The sequence below is a fragment of the Podarcis filfolensis genome, assembly GCF_964270895.1.
Source record: "Podarcis filfolensis genome assembly, chromosome: 7".
Classification (NCBI taxonomy): domain Eukaryota; kingdom Metazoa; phylum Chordata; class Lepidosauria; order Squamata; family Lacertidae; genus Podarcis; species Podarcis filfolensis.
The window spans coordinates 87,976,373-87,998,225 of NC_139603.1; the positions used below are offsets into that span (position 1 = coordinate 87,976,373).

Genomic DNA, 21,853 nt, shown 5'->3' on the forward strand with positions numbered 1-21,853 from the left:
ACTTCAAAAGAAACAATTTGGACGAGATAAATTGCACATACTTCAAGGAAGAAGGGGGAGTAAAGACTGCTGACAGAAGAGATCTCTGATAAAACAAGACAAGAATAAAACATGAGAAGATACGTCAAGATACGGTACGGCAAATGACTGATGGGGGAGGGGGGAAAAAACCTTTCCTTTCCTTTTCTATGTGATTAAACAAGAATCCCCTCCCCTTATGAGTCAGAAATGTCGTTTTAAGGACTTAAGCTGTGGATTTAAGGCTGTGTGGAGATAAACTTTCGAACCAAAGCATGTTTCAAGAAGAGCCTGGAAGGTATAAGAGCTTTGGAATGACGCAGTTAAAAATGCCGTCACCATTTTGGGAAGCTCTGTCGGAGCTCTTGAGTCTGGGAGGAGAAAGAGAGAAACAAAGCTGTTTATATATTGTGGATTAAACTCCTCAGTGGGACTTAAGAGCGACAGTTTCGTAAGATTATGATGGAAAGAGCGATGTTATCTATGAAGGAGATGATATATGGAAACCATCTCGATTTGAGGATTGGAAGAACGGAAAATTCACACAGGACTATTATTACTATTGGTGTTTATCGGCTTAAGGAGACTATCGGAAGAGATCATAAAGAAAAAAGAGAAAATATATGAACAAGATGTGATGTGGAAACAGCAAGATAAGATGGGATAGAATTACGAACTCTGTCTGGACTGATTTGGACTGATTTGGACATTAACGCAGCAGCAAGAAGATGATCAGAATTCCCCTTTGGATCTTGAAGTATGGGTCCCCCCAACAAAATTTAAAATTTGGCTTTGTAATTCGGAATTTATGTGATGTGATTTAATTTGATGTGATTGGCCAGTTAATAAAAATTATTTAAAAAAAAAACAAAAACAAGCAACAATAAGCAAACCCAGCTCCCATGTGGCATTTATGTTGTTTTAATGGTTGTGATTGCCAATTTGCCAGGCAGAAATCCAACAGGTGCAGATATACCTGGCTGGACGCTACCGGTTGAACTACCGCCTCTTTCGCTCCCCTGGTTTTTGCACTTTCCAAGGAGAGCCCGGGCACTATGTTGCAAGTAGCTCGCGCCCCATCCAGACTTGATCCTATGCAGTAGGCACGTCTTATTCGGAAGCGCGCTCCGTTGAGGTCTTCTTGTTGTTGTTGTTTAGTTGTTTAGTCGTGTCCGACTCTTCGTGACCCCCTGGACCAGAGCACGCCAGGCACTCCTGTCTTCCACTGCCTCCCCCAGTTTGGTCAAACTCATGATGGTAGCTTCGAGAACACTGTCCCACCATCTTGTCCTCTGTCGTCCCCTTCTCCTTGTGCCCTCCATCTTTCCCAACATCAGGGTCTTTTCCAGGGAGTCTTCTCTTCTCATGAGGTGGCCAAAGTATTGGAGCCTCAGCTTCAGGATCTGTCCTTCCAGTGAGCACTCAGGGCTGATTTCCTTCAGAATGGAGAGGTTTGATCTTCTTGCAGTCCATGGGACTCTCAAGAGTCTCCTCCAGCACCAGAATTCAAAAGCATCAATTCTTCGGCCATCAGCCTTCTTTATGGTCCAGCTCTCACTTCCATACATCACTACTGGGAAAACCATAGCTTGAACTATACGGGCTTTTGTCGTCAAGGTGATGTCTCTGCTTTTTAAGATGCTGTCCAGGTTTGTCATTGCTTTTCTCCCAAGAAGCAGGCATCTTTTAATTCCATGACTGCTGTCACCATCTGCAGTGATCATGGAGCCCAAGAAAGTAAAATCTCTCACTGCCTCCATTTCTTCCCCTTCTATTTGCCAGGAGGTGATGGGTCCAGTGGTCATGATCTTCGTTTTTTTGAAGATCGCTGAGGTCTACTCTCGAGCAACTAGGCATGCGGCTGCTGCTGATCCTCAAGGAGCTTTCAGTAGCCACAACTGTCGCTTAAAGACAGGAGCGGGGGGAGCACAGCAGGGGACACGCTCTTGATAGTTTTAGCCTCAATCTGGTATGGATTAAGTTTTGCAAGAGGTCATTGCATTCTGGATTAAGTTTGCAAGAGATTATTTACATTTTTTTAAAAAAGGAACTCTCCAGTTCTGTATTTGAATGCTTCACGCGCGTAAATTCGCAAGAGATTATTTGCATTTAAAAAGATCTCTCCAATAACGGATTTAAAAGCTCCACGCGTGTTAATGTACAAGCGATTGTTTGCATTAAGAAAGAAAGAAAAAGACCTCCAATTCCGGATTTTAAAACTCCACGCATGTAAATTTGCAAGAGATTATTTGAAGAAGAAAAAAAGTTTTTAGAGGGCTGTCCCTTCTCGCGTTTAAAAATCTCATTCGGCTAGATTTGCAAGAGATAGATATTTAAAAATAATTTTTAAAACTTTTCAAACTGGGATTTAAAAAATTCCCTCGTGCAAATTTGCAAGAGGTTATTTACATTTTTTAAAAAAAATTGGAATTTGAAAACTTCGCTTGCGAGCGGGGGCCGCGCATGGCTCCCCGGAATGAACCCCCCCCCCCCGCCTTGCAGAAGATGAAGTTTTTGCAAAACTCCTTTTTTTCCCTCCCCCTCGGGGCACCGCCTCCCCGTGACGTCACCCGCGTTCTAATTCCCACGGTTGCCACGGGCGACCGCCTCGCTCGGCTCCTCCCCGCCTTTCCCTTCAATCATTCAGAAAAGGAGGAAAAAAAGAAAAGTGTAGAGGTGGGTGGGCGGTGCCGGAAGGAAAGCCCCGCCCACTTTCCCAGGACTCTTACTCCCTAGTGGCTAAGCGCCCTGCCATTCCAGGACCCTGCGCTTCCCTATTGGCCGGGGGCTCCTCCCTTGCTCTCCGCTGCTGATCTGAGTTGCAAAAGCCTGAATGTGATTATTGTCTTTGGGGATCCCAAAGTGGCGGCGACGGCGGCAGGAGCAGCAGACTCAGCCTTCACTCTGCTTTTTATTTTTATTTTTCAAAGAGGTTTGGGGGCTAAGGAAAGGGGGACCAGGGACACATCTTCCCCCCATCTTCTTAGGGGGAGCATCTGGGTGCAAGAGGGAGGGAAGGGTAGCTAGGGGCTCCCCCCAAAAAACACACCCCAGCCTCCTTTTGAGAGATTTGGACCCCCCCAGGTGGAGATCCGGAAACAGGTGCTCAGGATTTTGGAGATTTCCAGGCTATACAGGTGGTGAATCAAAGGGGTGTGTCTTAGGGCACAGAGTGGGGGTGCAAGACTAGAGAAGACACCCCCTTTCAGACAGGCGTTGAGGACCCATGCAAGATCCCGCAGGTAAATCTTGCACAGGAAACAGCTCAAGGTAGATCTCTGCCCCCGCCAGCCTGTAGATTCTGAGAAAGAATTTGGATCCGACAGGTGGGCACACGCCTGAAAAGGCAAGCAGGTGCTTAGAAGCACCTGAACGAAGCTGGTGTGTGTGTCTCCCAGTGAGGAGCCCTCAGGATCCGGCCCTGGGGAGTTAAGGCGCTGCGGGGAGATGTCCAGGTTCTGCAGAAGACCTCGCAGCATCCTGAGCCGGTGAGCTTTGCCAGGATCGCAACCCAGAGCTGTGGCACACCTGCGGCTGCCCGACAGATGCCCACCGGCCGGCCGTTATGATCCCAGAAGAAGAGAGCCCCCCCGGAGGGGAAGCGGACGCCGACAGAGGGCTCCCCCTCCTGCTGCTGCCCTGCGACGGGGGCAGCGTGCGGAAGGTGAGCTGTGGGGTGAGGGGACGGGTGCGACGGGCTGGCATTGCCACCGACCGGCCTGGGAGTGGGTGGCAGAGCCGGGTATTCTCATTGCCCACTGTGTGCTTGTATTGGGTACCTTTGTTTATTTGATGTGTCGTTCAAGATCCACAGTCACTTCTCATATAATGTTGCCGGTTCTTCCTATGAAATGCCAGGGCTTTGCACAAATGAGGTCCTTCTCTAGGCGCCTTTGCTGAGGGTGGTGTGGAACGTGCGAACGGGGCCTTTTCGGTGGTGGCTCCCTGCTTCTGGAATGCTAGGGAGGCATGTCTGGTGTCGTCCCTGGTTACTTTTTGGCACCCGTCGAAAGCATTTCTTTTCAGCCTCTTGGCCTTTAACTGAAAGAGCTTTAGATATTGTGGCCTCTTTTAGTAGGTGGGTTTTATCAGACCTCCTTCTGTGTTTCCGAATGTTTTTAGCTTCTGTCCAGCTTTAGTTTTATATTGATTTTAATTTTGATATTATATCGTAAGTTGTGTTTGCTTTTTGGTTAGATAAGCGATTAATAATTGAAATACAAAAATCAGTTTTAAAATTGGACCTGGGATAGAATAATAATAATCTTATTATATATATGTTGCCTATCTGACGGGGTTGCCCCAGCCACTCTGGGCGGCTCCCAACAGAACATTAAAAACACAGTGTAACGTCAACCATTAAAAACTTCCCTGAACAGGGCTTCCTTCAGATGTCTTCTAAAAGTCAAATAGTTGTTTAACGCAGACTGGATGTTAACCTTGCTCAATGCGTTTTGCAACCTACTTTGCAGTGGATAAAGCACAAGATGTGGGGAGATGGCTTGGAGGGAAGTGGGACTGAGAGCCAGGAGGTTCAAGTCCCCAGGAAGTGAGAGAAGAGGGGGAGTGAGCTCTGCAAAACCCACCTACCAGAAATAATAATAATAATAATAATAATAATAATAATAATAATAATAATTTATTTTTATTTATACCCCGCCCTTCCCGGTTCAAAAACCGGGCTCACAACAAATTTAAAACACTTTAAAACACTTAATTATCAAAGCAGTATAAAAACACGAATAAAAATAAAATTCAAAAATCAATTAGATAATCCCCAGGGCTAGCTGGCTGAATTGGTCCTACTTGGGCCAGCGAGGAGGCCAGGGGAGAATTAGCTGTGGGGTCTCAGAGCAGGTGATCTTCATAAAAGGAGAGGGGGAGGGAAGAGAAGGGAAATAAAAGATCAGGCTGAATTCAAATTAAAGGCCATGCGGAATAGCTCTGTCTTACAGGCCCTGCGGAAGGAAGTTAAATCCTGCAGGGCCCTGGTCTCGTGGGACAGAGCATTCCACCAGGTCGGAGCCATCACTGAAAAGGCCCTGGCCCTGGTGGAGGATAGTCTGACTTCCTTAGGGCCCAGGACCTCTAAACTGTGGTTATTCATGGACCTTAAGGTCCTCTGCGGGGCATACCAGGAGAGGCGGTCCCGTAGATACGAGGGCCCTAAGCCACAAAGGGCTTTAAAGGTCAAAACCAGCACCTTGAACCTGACCCGCTACTCCACCGGGAGCCAGTGCAACTGGTAAAGCACTGGGTGAATATGCTCCCATGGCAGGGACCCCGTGAGGACCCTCGCTGCAGCATTTTGCGGCAGTGGTAAATCAAGATGTGGCAAATGAAGTGTGACCCAAGCGCACCTGTACGGGAAAGGTATAGCTCAGTGGCAATGACTCTGCGAAGCATTCAGACTCTCCCAGTTCCGTTCTCTGGCATCTCCAGCGAGATTTGGGAATCCCACCTGCCTGGAACCCTATTCAGCTGCCCATCTGTGTAGACAGCACTGAACTCAATTGAACCCAGGTTTGACTTGCTGGAAGGCAGCTTCTCCTGCTTCAAGCCAGCTCCAGCTCCAAATTAAAGGTAAACGTAAAGGGACCCCTGACCATTAGGTCCAGTCGTGACCAACTCTGGGGTTGCGGCGCTCATCTCGCTTTACTGGCCGAGGGAGCTGGCGTACAGCTTCTGGGTCATGTGGCCAGCAGGACTAAGCCGCTTCTGGCGAACCAGAGCAGCGCACGGAAACACCGTTTACCTTCCCGCTGGAGTGGTACCTATTTATCTACTTGCACTTTGACGTGCTTTCAAACTGCCAGGTTGGCAGGAGCTGGGACTGAGCAATGGGAGCTCAACCCGGCGCGGGGATTCAAACCACCAACCTTCTGATCGGCAAGTCCTAGGCTCTGTGGTTTAACCCACAGCGCCACCCGTGTCCCCGCAGCTCCAAATTGTTGTTGTTTAGTCGTTTAGTCGTGTCCGACTCTTCGTGGACCAGAGCACGCCAGGCACTCCTGTCTTCCGCTGCCTCCCGCAGTTTGGTCAAACTCATGTTGGTCTCTTCGAGAACACTGTCCCACCATCTCGCCCCCTGTCGTCCCCTTCTCCCTGTGCCCTCAATCTTTCCCAACATCAGGGCCTTTTCCAGGGAGTCTTCTCTTCTCATGAGGTGGCCAAAGTCTTGGAGCCTCAGCTTCAGGATCTGTCCTTCCAGTGAGCAGCTCCAAATTAGTTATGCTTTAAAGTGAAACCCACAGTCCTTCTCCTTCTCTCTCTCTCTTTCTGTCTCTCTGCCGCCCTCTGATCCCTCTCCAACTGGCTTAGGCTAATGTTTTGTGCTAGAGTTTCTTTCCTCAGGCTGGGTGACGGCTGTGTTTTTGGCAGCGATTTGTGTCTGTTAATAAAAGAGTCCCGGCCAAAAAAAAAAAAAGAGTGAGGTGCACATGGCTGGTCTGTGGCCGGGCTCTCCAAGAGGAAGTTTCTGGTTTGGCGAAGCAAATGGCTTCAGAACTGCAACCCAGCTACCCGGGAGGCCCGTGTGGGTTGAAGCCTGGTGGGAAAGGCCACGGAGGCCATCCTCTTCCTCTCATTCCATGGTTCCACTTGTAAACACGTTGCTTAATGCTTGGCTTCCAAACAGCTTTTGGAAATTCCAAGGGTGCCTATTTTGCTTTCTCTGTCTGGTTATTGGCATGCATACTTCTTCTTCTTTACATTTGCTGACATACATGCACGGGGAAAATCACTTTCCGTGGCCACGTTTGCTGCGTCAGATTCATTTCTGAGAACTGTATTCTCTCCTTCCTGGCTTCTGCCACCTTCATTCCCTGCAGTGATGCTTTCCTCCCCTTCCCTGTACGGCTGTACCTCTCTGCAAACCCTTTCTTAGCATGTCGGGGGAAGACATTGTGCATGACCCAGAGGCAAGGCTGCATTTGGTGCACTCGGACAGGGAGCTGCCGTCAACCCTGGTTCCACAATGATCCACCTGGTACGCAGGCTGAGACCCTACCTGCCCGCAGACTGTCTCACCGGAGTGGTGCATGCTCTGGTTATCTCTTGCTTGGACTACTGCAATGCGCTCTACGTGGGGCTACTTTTGAAGGTGACTTGGAAACTGCAATTAATCCAGAATGCAGCAGCTAGACTGGTGACTGGGAGTGGCCACCGAGACCACATAACACCGGTCTTGAAAGACCTATATTGGCTCCCAGTACATTTCTGAGCACAATTCAAAGTGTTGGTGCTGACCTTTAAAGCCCTAAACGGCCTCGGTCCAATATATCTGAAGGAGCATCTCCACCCCAATCGTTCTACCCGGACACGGAGGTCCAGCGCCAAGGGCCTTCTGGCGGTTCCCGCCAAGTTAGAGGGAACCAGGCAGAGGGCCTTCTTGGTGGTGGCACCCACCCTGTGGAACGCCCTCCCAGCAGATGTCAAAGAGAACAACAACTACCAAACTTTTGGAACACATCTGAAGGCATCCCTCTTTAGGGAAGCTTTTAAGGTTTGATGCCTTACTGTATTTTAATATTTGGTTGGAAGCCGCCTAGAGTGGCTGGAAAAGGCCAGCCAGATGGGCGGGGTATAAATAAATTATTATTATTATTATTATTATTATTATACACAAGCATGCTTGCCTCATTTTTAGTGGTTCATTTAAGCTAGGCTTTCCCAAAAGTTGTTTTGGGACTACAGTTCCCATCATCCCTGACCACTGCTCCTGCTAGTTAGGGATGATGGGAGTTGTAGTCCAAAGACAGCTGGAGACCTAAGTTTGGGAAATCGTGACTTAAGTCATCTTAAAGCGGGTTTTTGAATTGTGTGAAGTGGTTTTAGCAGCACGATCCTGCGCAGCAAGATTACAGAGGGGTAATAATTAGGAACGTCGGAAACTGACCTCTTTCCCAAGTCAAACCATTGGTCCATCTTGTTCAGGATTGCCCACACTGATTGGCAGCAGCTCTCCAGGGTTTTCATCGAAATCTCAATTTTCTAGCATTTCCAGGTAAAGCAGGAAATGTCTGGAGAACTGCTTCCAATCCACTGTACAGTCGTACCTCGGAAGTCGAACGGAATCTGTTCCGGAAGTCTGTTCGACTTCCAAAACGTTTGGCAACCAAGGCGCGGCTTCTGATTGGCTCCAGGAAGTTCCTGCAGCCAATCGGAAGCCGCAAAACCCCCGTCGGACGTTCAGGTTCCAAAGAATGTTCACAAACTGGAACACTCACTCCCGGCTTTGCAGCGTCCGGGAGCCGAAACGTTCAACTCACAAGACATTTGACTTCCAAGGTACAACTATATTGTACTAGATGGACCAAAAAAATGTCAGCTTCCATGATTCCTGTATCAGCTACATGTTTGTTTACTGTTTATATTGCCAACTTTCTTAACAGCAGGTGGACAAAATCTAAAGGAAACGCTCCAAACAGGAATAACTTTTCAGTATACGTAACATGCCTCCGGTGGGATTTTGGGTGTGTTCCAAATTCAGAGTTTCTCCAGCTACTGGCAATTACGAAAACACAAGTAACTTAAGACAATTTTCAGAGCTAACATTTCCCTAAGTCACCAACCTGTTGGTTTAGTGGCGGCGGCTGATGTTGTCTCCCAACTGGTTTACGTTAGATTTTTTTTTTTTTAACTTGTTCCCTGGTGACTCAAGCAGAAATTACAAGGAGAGAAGCACACACAAGTTCACGCAGCCCTCGGCAACCCATCCGGGTGCTTTAATATTTCCTGCCTTAGCAGTGAACGGTGTTGGTTGAATCCATGAACCTGCCTGGACTTGCAAGGCGACTTGTCTCTCAGGCCCTTTCCGTTTAAAAAAACCCACAGAAGGCTCGTGGGGAATCAGATTATTCACTTGCGTGTTTTGTTTTCCGGTTGGTATCGGGCGCAGTTGCTGTTTCGGGGAATAATAACGCAAGGAAGAAAAGGCAGAAGGTCACAAGGACCCATGGAACTTGCAGGGGAGAGAGAGGCAAGAGATGATTGTGAGTGGCTGCATTGCTGTGATTGGGGACAAGGGCTGATAGGATATGTCAAAGGCTTTGCAAATGCCACACACATACTGAGATCACGCATGCAGGCTTGCAGTGTTTTGACTCGCCTTCCCATGAGATCTGCATCTAGGCAGTCATGAAAATGAATTGGAATCCACTGCCCAAGGAGCACCAGGTGTTGATGAAAGGATGGCGGGGTTTCCTGTCCAATAATAATAATAATAATTTTTTATTTATACCCCGCCCTTTCCGGTTCAAAAACCGGGCTCAGGGCAGCTAACAACAAATTTAAAACACTTAATTATAAAAGCAGCATAAAATACAGTATAAAAACATGAATAACAATAAAATTCAAAAAATTAGGGGAAATAAGCATTAGATAATCCCCAGGGCTAGCTGGCTGAATTGGTCCTGCTTGGGCCAGCGAGGAGGCCAGGGGAGAATTAGCTGTGGGGTCTCAGAACGGGTGATCTTCATAAAAGGGGAGAGGGAGGGAAGGAAGGGGAATAAAAGATCGGACTGAATTCAAATTAAAGGCCAGGTGGAATAGCTCTGTCTTACCGCCCTGACGGAAGGAGGTTAAATCCTGAAGGGCCCTGGTCTCATGCGACAGAGCATTCCACCAGGTTGGAGCCATCACTGAGAAGGCCCTGGCCCTGGTGGAGGATAGTCTGGCTCCCTTAGGGCCCGGGACCTCTAAACTATGGTTATTCATGGACCTTAAGCTCCTTTGCGGGACGTTATAATTTACTGAATTATATCCCGCCTTTTTCTCCAAGGAGCTCTAGGTAGTGTACCTGGATTTCCCCTTCCTCATTTATTCCCCACAACAACCTTGTGAGGTAGGTTAGGCTGTGAGGCAGCGACTGACCTGAGGCCACCCAGTGAGTTTCATGGCAGGCTGTGGGATTCGAACCCGGGTCCCCCCAGGTCCTAGTCTGACACTGATAACTGCTGTGCCATACCGACTGTCAGTATTACGGGAGTTGAAGAAAATTCAGGGAAAGTACCCAAGCTTAGTGAAGTATGAGTCCTGAAGCCTTTTCCTGTGCTAGGTGGAAAAAAATCAATAGAATCATAGTTTTGCAGAGTTGAAAGGGACCCCCAAGGATAATCTAATCCACCCCCCAGCGCCCCTGCAATGCAGGAAATGATTTCTTTCGAAACAAATCATCAAATCCTCTCGAAGGAGTTTGAAGATTCGCAAGTGGACTGCATCTTGCATAACAGAAAAGCTGTTGTCGTCTTTCCTCGTTTTGTTTTGCGGGTGCGAATCTGAAGCCAAACCCCGTTGTTGCAGACTGGGCGGTCGGATCTTAAAAAGGCGGAAGGCCACTCAGTTTGAAAGAAACAACTATATGTGACTTTTAGAAGACAACTGAAGGCGGCCCTGTGTTGGGAAGTTTCTAATCTTTGACGTTTTAGTATGTTCTATGAGCGGCTCAGAGCAGATGGGGAAACCAAGCCAGATGTGCGCGGTTTTTGTTGTTTAGTCATTTAGTCGTGTCCGACTCTTCGTGACCCCCTGGACCAGAGCACGCCAGGCATTCCTGTCTTCCACTACCTCCCGCACTTTGGTCAGACTCATGTTTGTAGCTTCGAAGACACTATCCAACTATCTCGTCCTCTGTCGTCCCCTTCTCCTTGTGCCCTCCCAACATCAGGGTCTTTTCCAGGGAGTCTTCTCTTCTCATGAGGTGGCCAAAGTCTTGGAGCCTCAGCTTCAGGATCCGTCCTTCCAGTGAGCACTCAGGGCTGATTTCCTTCAGAATGGAGAGGTTTGATCTTCTTGCAGTCCATGGGACTCTCAAGAGTCTCCTCCCGCACCAGAATTCAAAAGCATCAATTCTTCGGCCATCAGCCTTCTTTATGGTCCAGCTCTCACTTCCATACATCACTACTGGGAAAACCGCAGCTTTAACTATACGGACCTTTGTTGGCAAGGTGAAAGTATTATTATTTATTTGCATTGTGCATGCAAATATAAGGAAATCTTCCAGTCCTTCCGAGATAGATAGATAGATAGATAGATAGATAGATAGATAGATAGATTTTAAAGGGCATTTCACATTTCAAAAGCTGCAGTGGAAGATACGATCCTTGCATGCACATATAAGAGGGATGGAGGCAGCGGCTGCAGCCGGCCAGATTGCATGCATTGTGGTTCAGATAGGGTTGCTATGGAGACTCCAACAAGTGGAGTGGGGGACTTGTGATAGGGCCCATTACCGTTATCTCCCTGGCTGGATAACGCTGTTTTGTCACCGAGGCCTTAATACATCTGTTTCCTCTGCACGTTTCTCCATCTTGGCTCTCTGCCTGCCACAAGCTAGCTCTTGTTTTTCCAGGTTGGGAACAGACACAGACTGGGCTTCTCCTCTCATCGGTCCATTTGTGAGCTCTGAGCTGTGGTTCTTTTAGCTTGGGGGTCAGGAACCAGTGGCTGTCCAGAAATCGTAAAGTCGGAAGGGGGACCCCCAGCGTTCATCTAGTCCAACCCCTTTGCAATGCAGGGATCTCATCCGTGAGGCCACGCAACCTCTGCTAAAAAATTTCCAGGGAGGGAAAGTCCACAACATCCCAAGGGAAGCCTGTTCCCCTGTCGAACGGCTCTTTTGCTGTCAAAAAGTTGTTCCTAATGTTTCGTTGGAGTCTCCTTTCTAGTAAATTGAAGCCATGGGTTCAGGTCCTGCCCTGCAGAGCAGCAGAAAACAGGCTTGCTCCATGTGGCACTTCTTCTGTGGGGTGTTAGGTATTGGGGAAATACCGTATTTTTTGCTCTATAAGACGCACCGGACCACAAGAGGCACCTAGTTTTTGGAGGAGGAAAACAAGAAAACAAATATTCTGAATCTCAGAAGTCAGAACAGCAAGAGGAATCGCTGCGCAGTGAAAGCAGCGATCCCTCTTGCTGTTCTGGCTTGTGGGATAGCTGCGCAGTCTGCATTCGCTCCATAAGACGCACACACATTTCCCCTTACTTTTTAGGAGGGAAAAAGCGAGTCTTATAGAGCAAAAAATACGGTACCTTGCTTGCGCTTGAGCAAGCACCTGTTATAAGAATTTTAAGGTCTTAGATAGGTAAAAAATGTTCATGGATGTACCAAGCAAACACGTACATAAATATATAAACCACATGTCTGAAACCCCACAGAAAAAATGTCTTGAACAAATTGACCTCAAATATTTCTCTGCAAGGCCAAAGTGGGAAACTTCCCCAGTGTCTCTTTCCTCACAAATCCTGTCTTAAGGGCACATTTAAGATATGAGTAGGGTGTGAGCCTGCACCCTGGCTCAGGAACTAAGTATTTATCATTACAAAAGACTGGCCAGGCTCCCCAGGGTATCCAATCAAATAAGCATTAACAGGTAACCTGCCAGACAGGAGATAAACAATGCACTCAGATTTCTGTTGTAGACCGCCTTTTCTGCGATGTAGGTATGATGTATCTTGGGGTGGTCTTGAACTCTAGGGAGGGCAATTTAAAATGTCTATGTAAGGGCAGACACACCTTGGTTCTGGGTCCTCCTCCTTTCTCCTGTCTGTGAGGGGGCGCCCTGTTGCAATAGTGGAATAAAGATCAAGCTTACTAGCTGCTTTGCTTCTCAATATTCTCTGACTGGCCTCTGTTATTTTCTCCTACCGATGGAGAACCTACAAAGGACTCTACAAGGGCTCTTGTGTCCCCCATAAGGGAATAAGGGCAAATTTTGTTTATTACACACCTAGCCCTCTCCTGCACCCATTGACCGAAATGTGTGGCAAACACAGTGACTTACACATTAAAGCCTTTGGCCAAAAAAAAAAAAAGTGTTGCGAGTCCGAGCAATGTTTCTTCTGCCAGTGGGAGACAGTGGGTAGGGTTTCCATACGTCTGCAGTATCCCGGACGTAGCCAGGATCTGGTCATCGGAAACAGTGTCCGGGCGGAAATTGCAAAAATGTCGGGGAAAACCCGGATGTACGGCAACCCAAATGTAGATATTGCCAAATTTCATTAAAAAATAGCTCAAAAATTCAGCACAGCTTCAGGTTTTGGCTACTCTCATAGACAAAAAACCATGGAGTCAAGTGCTAAGAATAAACCCTTTTTTTGCAACCCACAGCTGATCTGTATTGGCTGTGTTACTAATAGGAAGGAACATGACTTGTTAGTCCCAGGAATACTGTACTCTTTGCATAGGACAACTTGAGTTTTTCTGATATCCCATAAAAGCTCTTTATCTCAAAGAGGCCACAGTGGGGTGGTAATTCTTGTCAACCAGTTTCTGTAGTAATTAAATTATTGTGTTTGGTCACTATTTTGACTATTTGTAAGAAAGTTTGTGAAATAAATCCATTTCTAAGACTGTATTCCCAATTATTGTTTTCAGGGGGGGAAATAGCTCAAAATAGCTCAAAAATGTCTTCTTTTTTGAGATTTTGTAAAAGAAAAACTGTCAGGTCTCCTTGAGCAGGGAGTTCCGCAGATGTGGTAAGCCCTGCTTTCTGCAGCCAGTTGTCAGACTAATTTCATATTAGTCTTAATTCGCTAGTTTTGCTTTTCTTCTTCTCTGAAAAGGTTTCTGTGTGGGAGAATTTCACCTTAATGGCCGGATCCTGTTTTAGTCTGCAGAAAAAAACACCCCCCACAAAAAACTGGGTACAATGAAGTGCATTGTGACATATTTTAGAAACTGCAATCGAGGGAGAGGGCTAAAAAGTGAAAGGATATCAGGCTTAACTGCCGGGTACTTGCAGAGTTTTAAATAGCAATTGCGCTTATCTCTAGTAGGAATTGTGGCCTTTGCTAGCTAGGTTTCCTTCTCCAATGAGCAGCTGGCCCATTTCTCCACCACCTCAACCCCAAAGTGAGAGAACCTGCTCTTAAAAAGTCCTTAACAGATCGCTTCCTGGGGCCTCATGCAGATCACATTTTAAAAGATCTGTGTGTTTAGTCGTTTAGTCGTGTCCGACTCTTCGTGACCCCCTGGACCAGAGCACGCCAGGCCCTCCTGTTTTGAGGAGGAGACTCTTGAGAGTCTTGCATGGACTGCAAGAAGATCAAACGTATCCATTCTTAAGGAAATCAGCCCTGAGTGCTCACTGGAAGGACAGATCCTGAAGCTGAGGCTCCAAGACTTTGGCCACCTCAGGAGAAGAGAAGACTCCCTAGAAACGTTCTTTGGAACCCGAACGTCCGACAGGGGTCCCGCGGCTTCCGATTGGCTGCAGGAGCTTCCTGGAGCCAATCAGAAGCCACGCCTTGGTTTCCGAACGTTTTGGAAGTCGAACAGACTTCCGGAACAGATTCCGCTCGACTTCCGAGGTACGACTGTACTGTGGATTGGAAGCAGTTCTCCAGACATTTCCTGCTCTACCTGGAAAGGCTAGAAAATTGAGATTTCGATGAAAACCCTGGAGAGCTGCTGTCAGTCAGTGTGGGCAATCCTGAACAAGATGGACCAATGGTTTGACTTGGGAAAGAGGTCAGTTTCTGACATTCCTAATTATTACCCCTGTAATCTTGCTGCGCAGGATCGTGCTGCTAAAACCACCTCACACAGTTCAAAAACCCGCTTTAAGATGACTTAAGTCAGGGTGTCCCAGACTTGGGTCTCCAGCTGTTTTTGGACTACAACTCCCATCATCCCTAACTAGCAGGAGCAGTGGTCAGGGATGATGGGAACTGTAGTCCAAAACTTTTTGGAAAGCCTGGCTTAAATGAACTACTAAAAATGAGGCAAGCACGCTTGCGTACGATCAATGAGATGGTTGGACAATGTTCTTGAAGCTACCAGCATGAGTTTGACCAAACTGTGGGAGGCAGTGGAAGACAGGAGGGCCTGGCGTGCTCTGGTCCATGGGGTCACGAGGAGTCGGACACGACTAAATGACTAAACATCAACAGAGACCAGGAATGATAAGCAAGCAGCATTAGTGATTCTTGACGCAGAAAAGGCTTTTGATAATATTTCATGGGATTTTATGAAAAGGAATTTGGAGTTAATGGATATGGGGCAATGGGAGCAAATAAAGTCTTCAAGGGCTAAGTAGCATAGCATTTAGGGACACTGGTGGCGCTGTGGGTTAAACCACAGAGCCTAGGACTTGCCATCAGAAGGTCGGCGGTTCGAATCCCTGCGATGGGGTGAGCTCCAGTTGCTCGGTCCCTGCTCCTGCCTACTTAACAGTTCGAAACCACGTCAAAGTGCAAGTAGATAAATAGGCACCGCTCCGACGGGAAGGTAAACGGCGTTTCCGTGCGCTGCTCTGGTTTGCCAGAAGCGGCTTAGTCATGCTGGCCACATGACCTGGAAGCTGTACGCCAGCTCCCTCGGCCAATAAAGCGAGATGAGCGCCGCAACCCCAGAGTCAGCCACGACTGGACCTAATGGTCAGGGGTCCCTTTACCTAGCATAGCATTTAAAAGAAGGCAGTTGAGCTCCTGAATTGAGGTGTGCGTTTGCGTGATGTTTGCATGGGACCAGGAGGCAGACTGTTCTGGGGCATGTGCTCGGGTCATTTCCTGAGAACCTTCCATTGGTCAGAGGTCCAAAGTCCACAAGTGGAAACTGAACTCCGGTTCGGGGCGCCTGGAATAAAACAGCTGTCGCCACTTTTTGTACAGAACCGTTTTCCTATTTTGCTGCTCTGTCATCGTCCTGCCGCAAGGCTGGGCTCTCCTATTTCGTGCCGGACAATAGCTCGCCCTTAGCTTGCCCGTTCCTTTGCAGCAGTTCTGGATTTTGACCCCTTCTCTCCTTGCACGGAGCCCGCCAGATACAATAAGACCGTTTGGTGGTGTGTTTCACTGGGGCTCGGAGAAGCCTTGCTGCTCCTTTATAGATCGCCTTCCTAATCCTCCTCTCTCAGAGGCAATAAATTTCGCTGCTCCGCTCCGCTCATGTAACTTAATGACCCACCCAGGCCTCGTAAATTTCCAGGGGTTGGTTTTGTTGTGTGTGTGAAGCCTTTTGGTTTTCTTTTAAAGATATGCAACCTGAACCGGCAGTCGCGGAAACAAAAGAAAATAAAAGATACGTCGCCACTCCTTTAGAAAGCCAGTGAGTGGCTGTTCCAGGCTATTCCAAAGTCCTAAAAGACCTACACTGGCTCCCAGTAGGTTTCCGAGCCCAATTCAAAGTGTTGGTGCTGACTTTTAAAGCCCTAAACGGCCTCGGTCCAGTATACCTGAAGGAGCGTCTCCACTCCCATCATTCTACCCGGACACTGAGGTCCAGCTCCAAGGGCCTTCTGGCGGTTCCCTCACTGAGAGAAGCCAAGTTACAGGGAACCAGGCAGAGGGCCTTCTTGGTGGTGGCACCCACCCTGTGGAATGCCCTCCCACCACGCTGTGGTATGAATGCTACATTCTTACCTGGAAATAGTATTTTCCTGCAATGGCTTTGGCTTTGTAGACCTGAAGGAGCATCCCCATCCCCATTGCTCAGCCCAGACACTGAGGTCCAATGCTGACCACAGCAAACTATGGCAAGTTCTTAAAGAAATGGGAGTGCCTGATCACCTCATCTGTCTCCTGAGAAATCTCTATGTGGGACAAGAAGCTACAGTTAGAACTGGATATGGAACAACTGATTGGTTCAAAATTGGGAAAGGAGTACGGCAAGGCTGTATATTGTCTCCCTGCTTATTTAACTTATATGCAGAATTCATCATGCGAAAGGCTGGGCTGGTTGAATCCCTAGCCGGAATTAAGATTGCCGGAAGAAATATCAACAACCTCAGATATGCAGATGACACAACCTTGAGGGCAGAAAGTGAGGAGGAATTAAAAAACCTTTTATTGAGGGTGAAAGAGGAGAGCGCAAAATATGGTCTGAAGCTCAACATCAAAAAAACGAAGATCATGGCCACTGGGCCCATCACTTCCTGGCAAATAGAAGGAGAAAAAATGGAGGCAGTGAGAGATTTTACTTTCTTGGGCTCCATGATCACTGCAGATGGTGACAGCAGCCACGAAATTAAGAGACGCCTGCTTCTTGGGAGGAAAGCAATGACCAACCTAGACAGCATCTTAAAAAGTAGAGACATCACCTTGCCAACAAAGGTCCGTATAGTAAAAGCTATGGTTTTCCCAGTAGTGATGTATGGAAGTGAGAGCTGGACCATAAAGAAGGCTGATGGCCAAAGAATTGATGCTTTTGAATTATGGTGCTGGAGGAGACTCTTGAGAGTCCCATGGACTGCAAGAAGATCAAACCTATCCATTCTGAAGGAAATCAGCCCTGAGAGCTCACTGGAAGGACAGATCGTGAAGCTGAGGCTCCAATACTTTGGCCACCTCATGAGAAGAGAAGACTCCCTGGAAAAGACCCTGATGTTGGGAAAGATGGAGGGCACAAGGAGAAGGGGACGACAGAGGACGAGATGGTTGGATAGTGTCTTCGAAGCTACAAACATGAGTCTGACCAAACTGCGGGAGGCAGTGGAAGACAGAAGTGCCTGGCGTGCTCTGGTCCATGGGGTCACGAAGAGTCGGACACGACTAAATGACTAAACAACAACAACAATTATTATTAACCATTAAGTGCTTTAAAAGATCAAAGTTCATTCATCTGGCCTAGGACCCACGTACCTACGGGACCGCCTCTCCTGGTATGCCCCACAGAGGACCTTAAGGTCCACAAATAACAACAGTTTGGAGGTCCCAAGCCTCAAGAAGGTTAGATTGGTTTCAACTAGGGCCAGGGCCTTTTCAGCACTGGCCCCCGACGTGGTGGAACGCTCTGTCACAAGAGACTAGGGCCCTGCGGGACTTGACAACTTTCCACAGGGCCTGCAAGACAGACCTGTTCTGCCTGGCCTTTGGTTTGGACTTGGTCTGACCCTTATGTTTCCCTCCCCTAAACAATCTGAGCCATTTATTTGTTTTACGGGACGGGAAACAAGTTTGTTCCTGGCCCAAAAGGAATCCTGACCCCCTTCGGCTGTGTTGCAAAGGCTCTTGCTGACCCTTTGTGCTCTTGCAAGGAAAGTGGGGCCTCGTCTGCCTGCCACGCTGGGTCTCTGACTCACCCGCCCTGCTCAGAGGTCCTTTTCGTTGCTCCTCTGGGAATCCCGAGAGCTATGTGTCGTCATTTACCGGAATCGTGCATCGGCACAAAAAGATCTTCCCCTCTCACGTGGGCAGAGCTTTTGTTGCACATTGCCACAAGCCCTGGAGAAACTGAATCGCCTCTTTTTTTGTGGGGGCGCTTAAAAACAAGCCCATGTCTCTTCTCTTGTCTCCCCACCCCCTTCCTTTCCCAATGTGTGCAAATTCCAGAGCCTTTATTTGGACAACCAGCCCCCTGGATTCAGTGGGAACCAGCTCCCCAGTAAACCTTGCCCAGAATTGCAACCTTACCCATTTTCGAAAGTTGCATGAGACAGAGAGGAGCGTTGGACTCCCCTCCCAATTTCTTTTCTGCCCATTTTCTTTCTTTTTTTAAAAAAAGATATTTATTGAAGTTTTACAAAAACATAAGTTTACAAAACAAAAAAGGTCATATAAAAAGAAAAAGATACAAAAAAGAGAACATAGAAAAATACATGAAAAAGAAAAAAGAGGAATAAAAATACAAAGTACAATATACAAAAGACAAATAGCTAAAAAAGAATTAAAAACAAATCCGTTTTTTGTAACTTTGAACTCATTAGCTTATTTCCTTGGCCTCCTCACACCTCCCCTTTTTGTATTCCCATTTAAATAATCAAATCAGCAAATCCTTACCCTCTTTCATTTATCTTAACTCTATATCTTAACATATTATAACTCTATATTTTCATCCATTATCAATTCATTTTTGCATATTCTTATTAACTTTGTTGCTAATGCCACTTATTTTCAATCCAACATCATTTTAACATTCATTAATTTTACAGTATTTCTGAAGATAGTCTTTAAATTTCTTCCAGTCTTCTTCCACCAACTCTTCTCCCAGGTCTCGGATTCTGCCAGTCATTTCCGCCAATTCCATATAATCCGTCACCTTCATCTGCCACTCTTCCAGGGTGGGTAGCTCTTGTGTCTTCCAATACTTTGCAATAAGTATTCTTGCTGCTGTTGTTGCATACATAAAGAAAGTTCTATCCTTCTTTGGCACCAATTGGCTGACTATGCCCAGGAGAAAGGCCTTTTCTGCCCATTTTCAACTCTGGTCAGATTCTCCAGGTTATTGAAATGTTATGTTACTTGCAACGGCACTTAGCCAGGATATATGGGGAAGGTTTTTTTTGGCTATATGGTTTTAATTTCACATCTGAGCACATGATGGAGGAGCTCAAAGTATCAGCGTCCCCAGACATCTGAAGGCAGCTCTGTATCAGGAAGTTTTCAATGGTTGACATTTGCTGTGTTTTTATTATGTTGGAAGAGGCCCAGAGAGGCTGGGGCAAGCCAGTCAGATGGTCACAATATAAATATTATTATTTTTAAATTTTTGTTATTATTCCGTTGCTTCGCCTTAGACTTTCCAGGAGAGCCCCAAAGTCCGGCACAGAGCAAACCTGTCTCTATGTCTCCATCTCCACTGGAAAGTTACCGTGTTTTTTGCTCTATAAGACGCACCGGACCATAAGACGCACCTAGTTTTTGGAGGAGGAAAACAAGAAAAAAAATATTCTGAATCTCAGAAGCCAGAACAACAAGAGGGATCGCTGCGCAGCGAAAGCAGTGATCCCTCTTGCTGTTCTGGCTTCTGGAATAGCTGCACAGCCTGCACTCGCTCCATAAGACGCACACACATTTCCCCTTACTTTTTAGGAGGGAAAAAGTGAGTCTTATAGAGCAAAAAATACGGTATTTGGTCTCTTCATTTCACACTTCATTTATTTATTCATTTGCATTCGTCAGGGGCCCATGGACAGGAGTTTTCCGGGCAGTGTAGAAAGCCCCAGAAAGATTAAAGATCACACTTAACATTAGGACAAATTAACAAGCAGCAAGCTAGAGGACTGTAAGAGCAAAACAAATTCATTTTTAAATAGAGAGTCAAGAAATGAAAACGCTGAAGCGATGGTCTGTGAAATTGCAGCGATCGTGCAGGGGGACCGTGGAATCAGAGCAGGAAAGGATCAAAAGGACGCCAAGTTCACCCCCATATCGCAAAAGGGGTGTCACTGACTCTATCCCCACATATCCATTCCTGCCTCTTAATTATTGCATTTTTATCCCACTTTTTGCTCCAAGGAGTTCAAGGTGACAGACACAGTTTTCCTGCTCCGAATTGTATCAATAATAATAATAATAATAATAATAATAATAATAATAATACATTATTTATATCCCGCCCTCCCCAGCCGAAGCCGGGCTCAGAGCGGCTAACAATAGTAAAAGTAACACAGTTTACATAAAATCACAATCTGTTCTAAAATCAATTCATTCTAAAATCAGTTTTCTCAATCGGGAAGCTGCTCTCCTTCCGGGAAAGTCATGCTTGGGGCAGTCAGTCTCAGAGTTGCTCCTTTGCTGAAGAGCTGGTGTGGGGGATCCTTTGGCACTTCAGGTATAGCTGCACTACAACTCCCATCACCCCCAACCACTGCTTGCCAGGGCTGATGGGAGTTGTAGTTCGGCAGCATTTGGCAGGCCAAAGGTTCCCCGCACCTATTCCAGGGCAAATGTAACAGGCATAAGAAGAAGAAGAGGAGAAGAGTTTGGATTTGCTATCCGGCTTTATCACTACCCAGAGGAGTCTCAAAGCGGCCAACAATCTCCTTTCCCTTCCTCCCCCACAACAAACACTCTGTGAGGTGAGTGGGGCTGAGAGACTTCAGAGAAGTGTGACTGGCCCAAGGTCACTGAAATATACTCAGAGTCGCAAAGTGATTTCATGCTCTTTATTCAGCTCATAGTGGTGAGGAGGAATGAATGAAAGTCCCCTCAAAGTATCTGCTTTATATACATTATTTACACAATGGGCTGCACATGATTGGCTAATTCCGGAATTCTACTGTAAGCCAATCAGGTTGTGGGTTCACTTCTATCTGGAGCATGATTGGGTGGTTCCTGCCAACCAATCATACTGCTGCATTGTTCTAGGACCAATCAGACTGCTGCATTCTGAATCCTATTGTTCTAGGACCAATCAGACTGCTGCAGTTTGGATCCTATTCAACTCAGTACATAACAGTCACCCAGCAGCTGCATGTGAACGAGCGAGGAATCGAACCCGGTTCACCAGATTACGAGTCCACCGCTCTTAACCACTACACCACACTGGCTCCCTTGGCCGCCTGGCTCTTTTGGGACTCCAGCTGAGCACTGGCCCTGGTGCCTGGGGTTGGTGGGAGCTGGGAGTCTAACAGATGGAAGCAACTTTCCTGTCTCCCCATATATGGGGAAAGGTTGGAATCACAAAGTGGCTGCAACTTCCAGTGTAAATCCGAAGCCATAATTGACCACAACTCTCCATGGGTGCAGAAGAGGCATCGCCCAGCAGGAGAGGACACTTGCCATCTGTCTGGGGGCTTCTTGAGGAGATCTGGTTAGCCATTGCAAGATCCAGGATGCTGAACTTGACGGGCTTTTGCTCTGATCCAGCAGGTCCCTTCTTATCTAAAAAAATGTAGTATAACCACCGACAACTGGGAAACACTGGCTTGCGAGCGCTCCAATTGGAGAACAGCCTTTACCAAAGGTGTCGTGGGCCAGGCATAACAACAACCTTGTGAGGTAGTTACAGATAGGTAGCCGTGTTGGTCTGCCATAGTCAAAACAAAAAATTTTTTTTCCTTCCAGTAGCACCTTAAAGACCAACTAAGTTAGTTCTTGGTATGAGCTTTCGTGTGCATGCACACTTCTTCAGATACACTGAAACAGAAGTTGCCAGATCCTTCTATATAGTGAG

General features: G+C 47.0%; 1 protein-coding gene across 1 annotated transcript in view; it reads left to right on the forward strand.

Moving 5' to 3' along the window:
* Positions 1-2,835: 2,835 nt before the first annotated feature.
* The window catches only part of RHPN1 (rhophilin Rho GTPase binding protein 1), a 52,007-nt gene continuing 32,989 nt past the window's right edge, over positions 2,836-21,853 (forward strand). Inside the window, exon 1 of the mRNA XM_083624263.1 lies at positions 2,836-3,682. Within this exon, the coding sequence (XP_083480389.1) occupies positions 3,584-3,682 (99 nt within the window). The 5' untranslated portion in view covers positions 2,836-3,583. The remainder of the gene's footprint in view (positions 3,683-21,853) is intronic.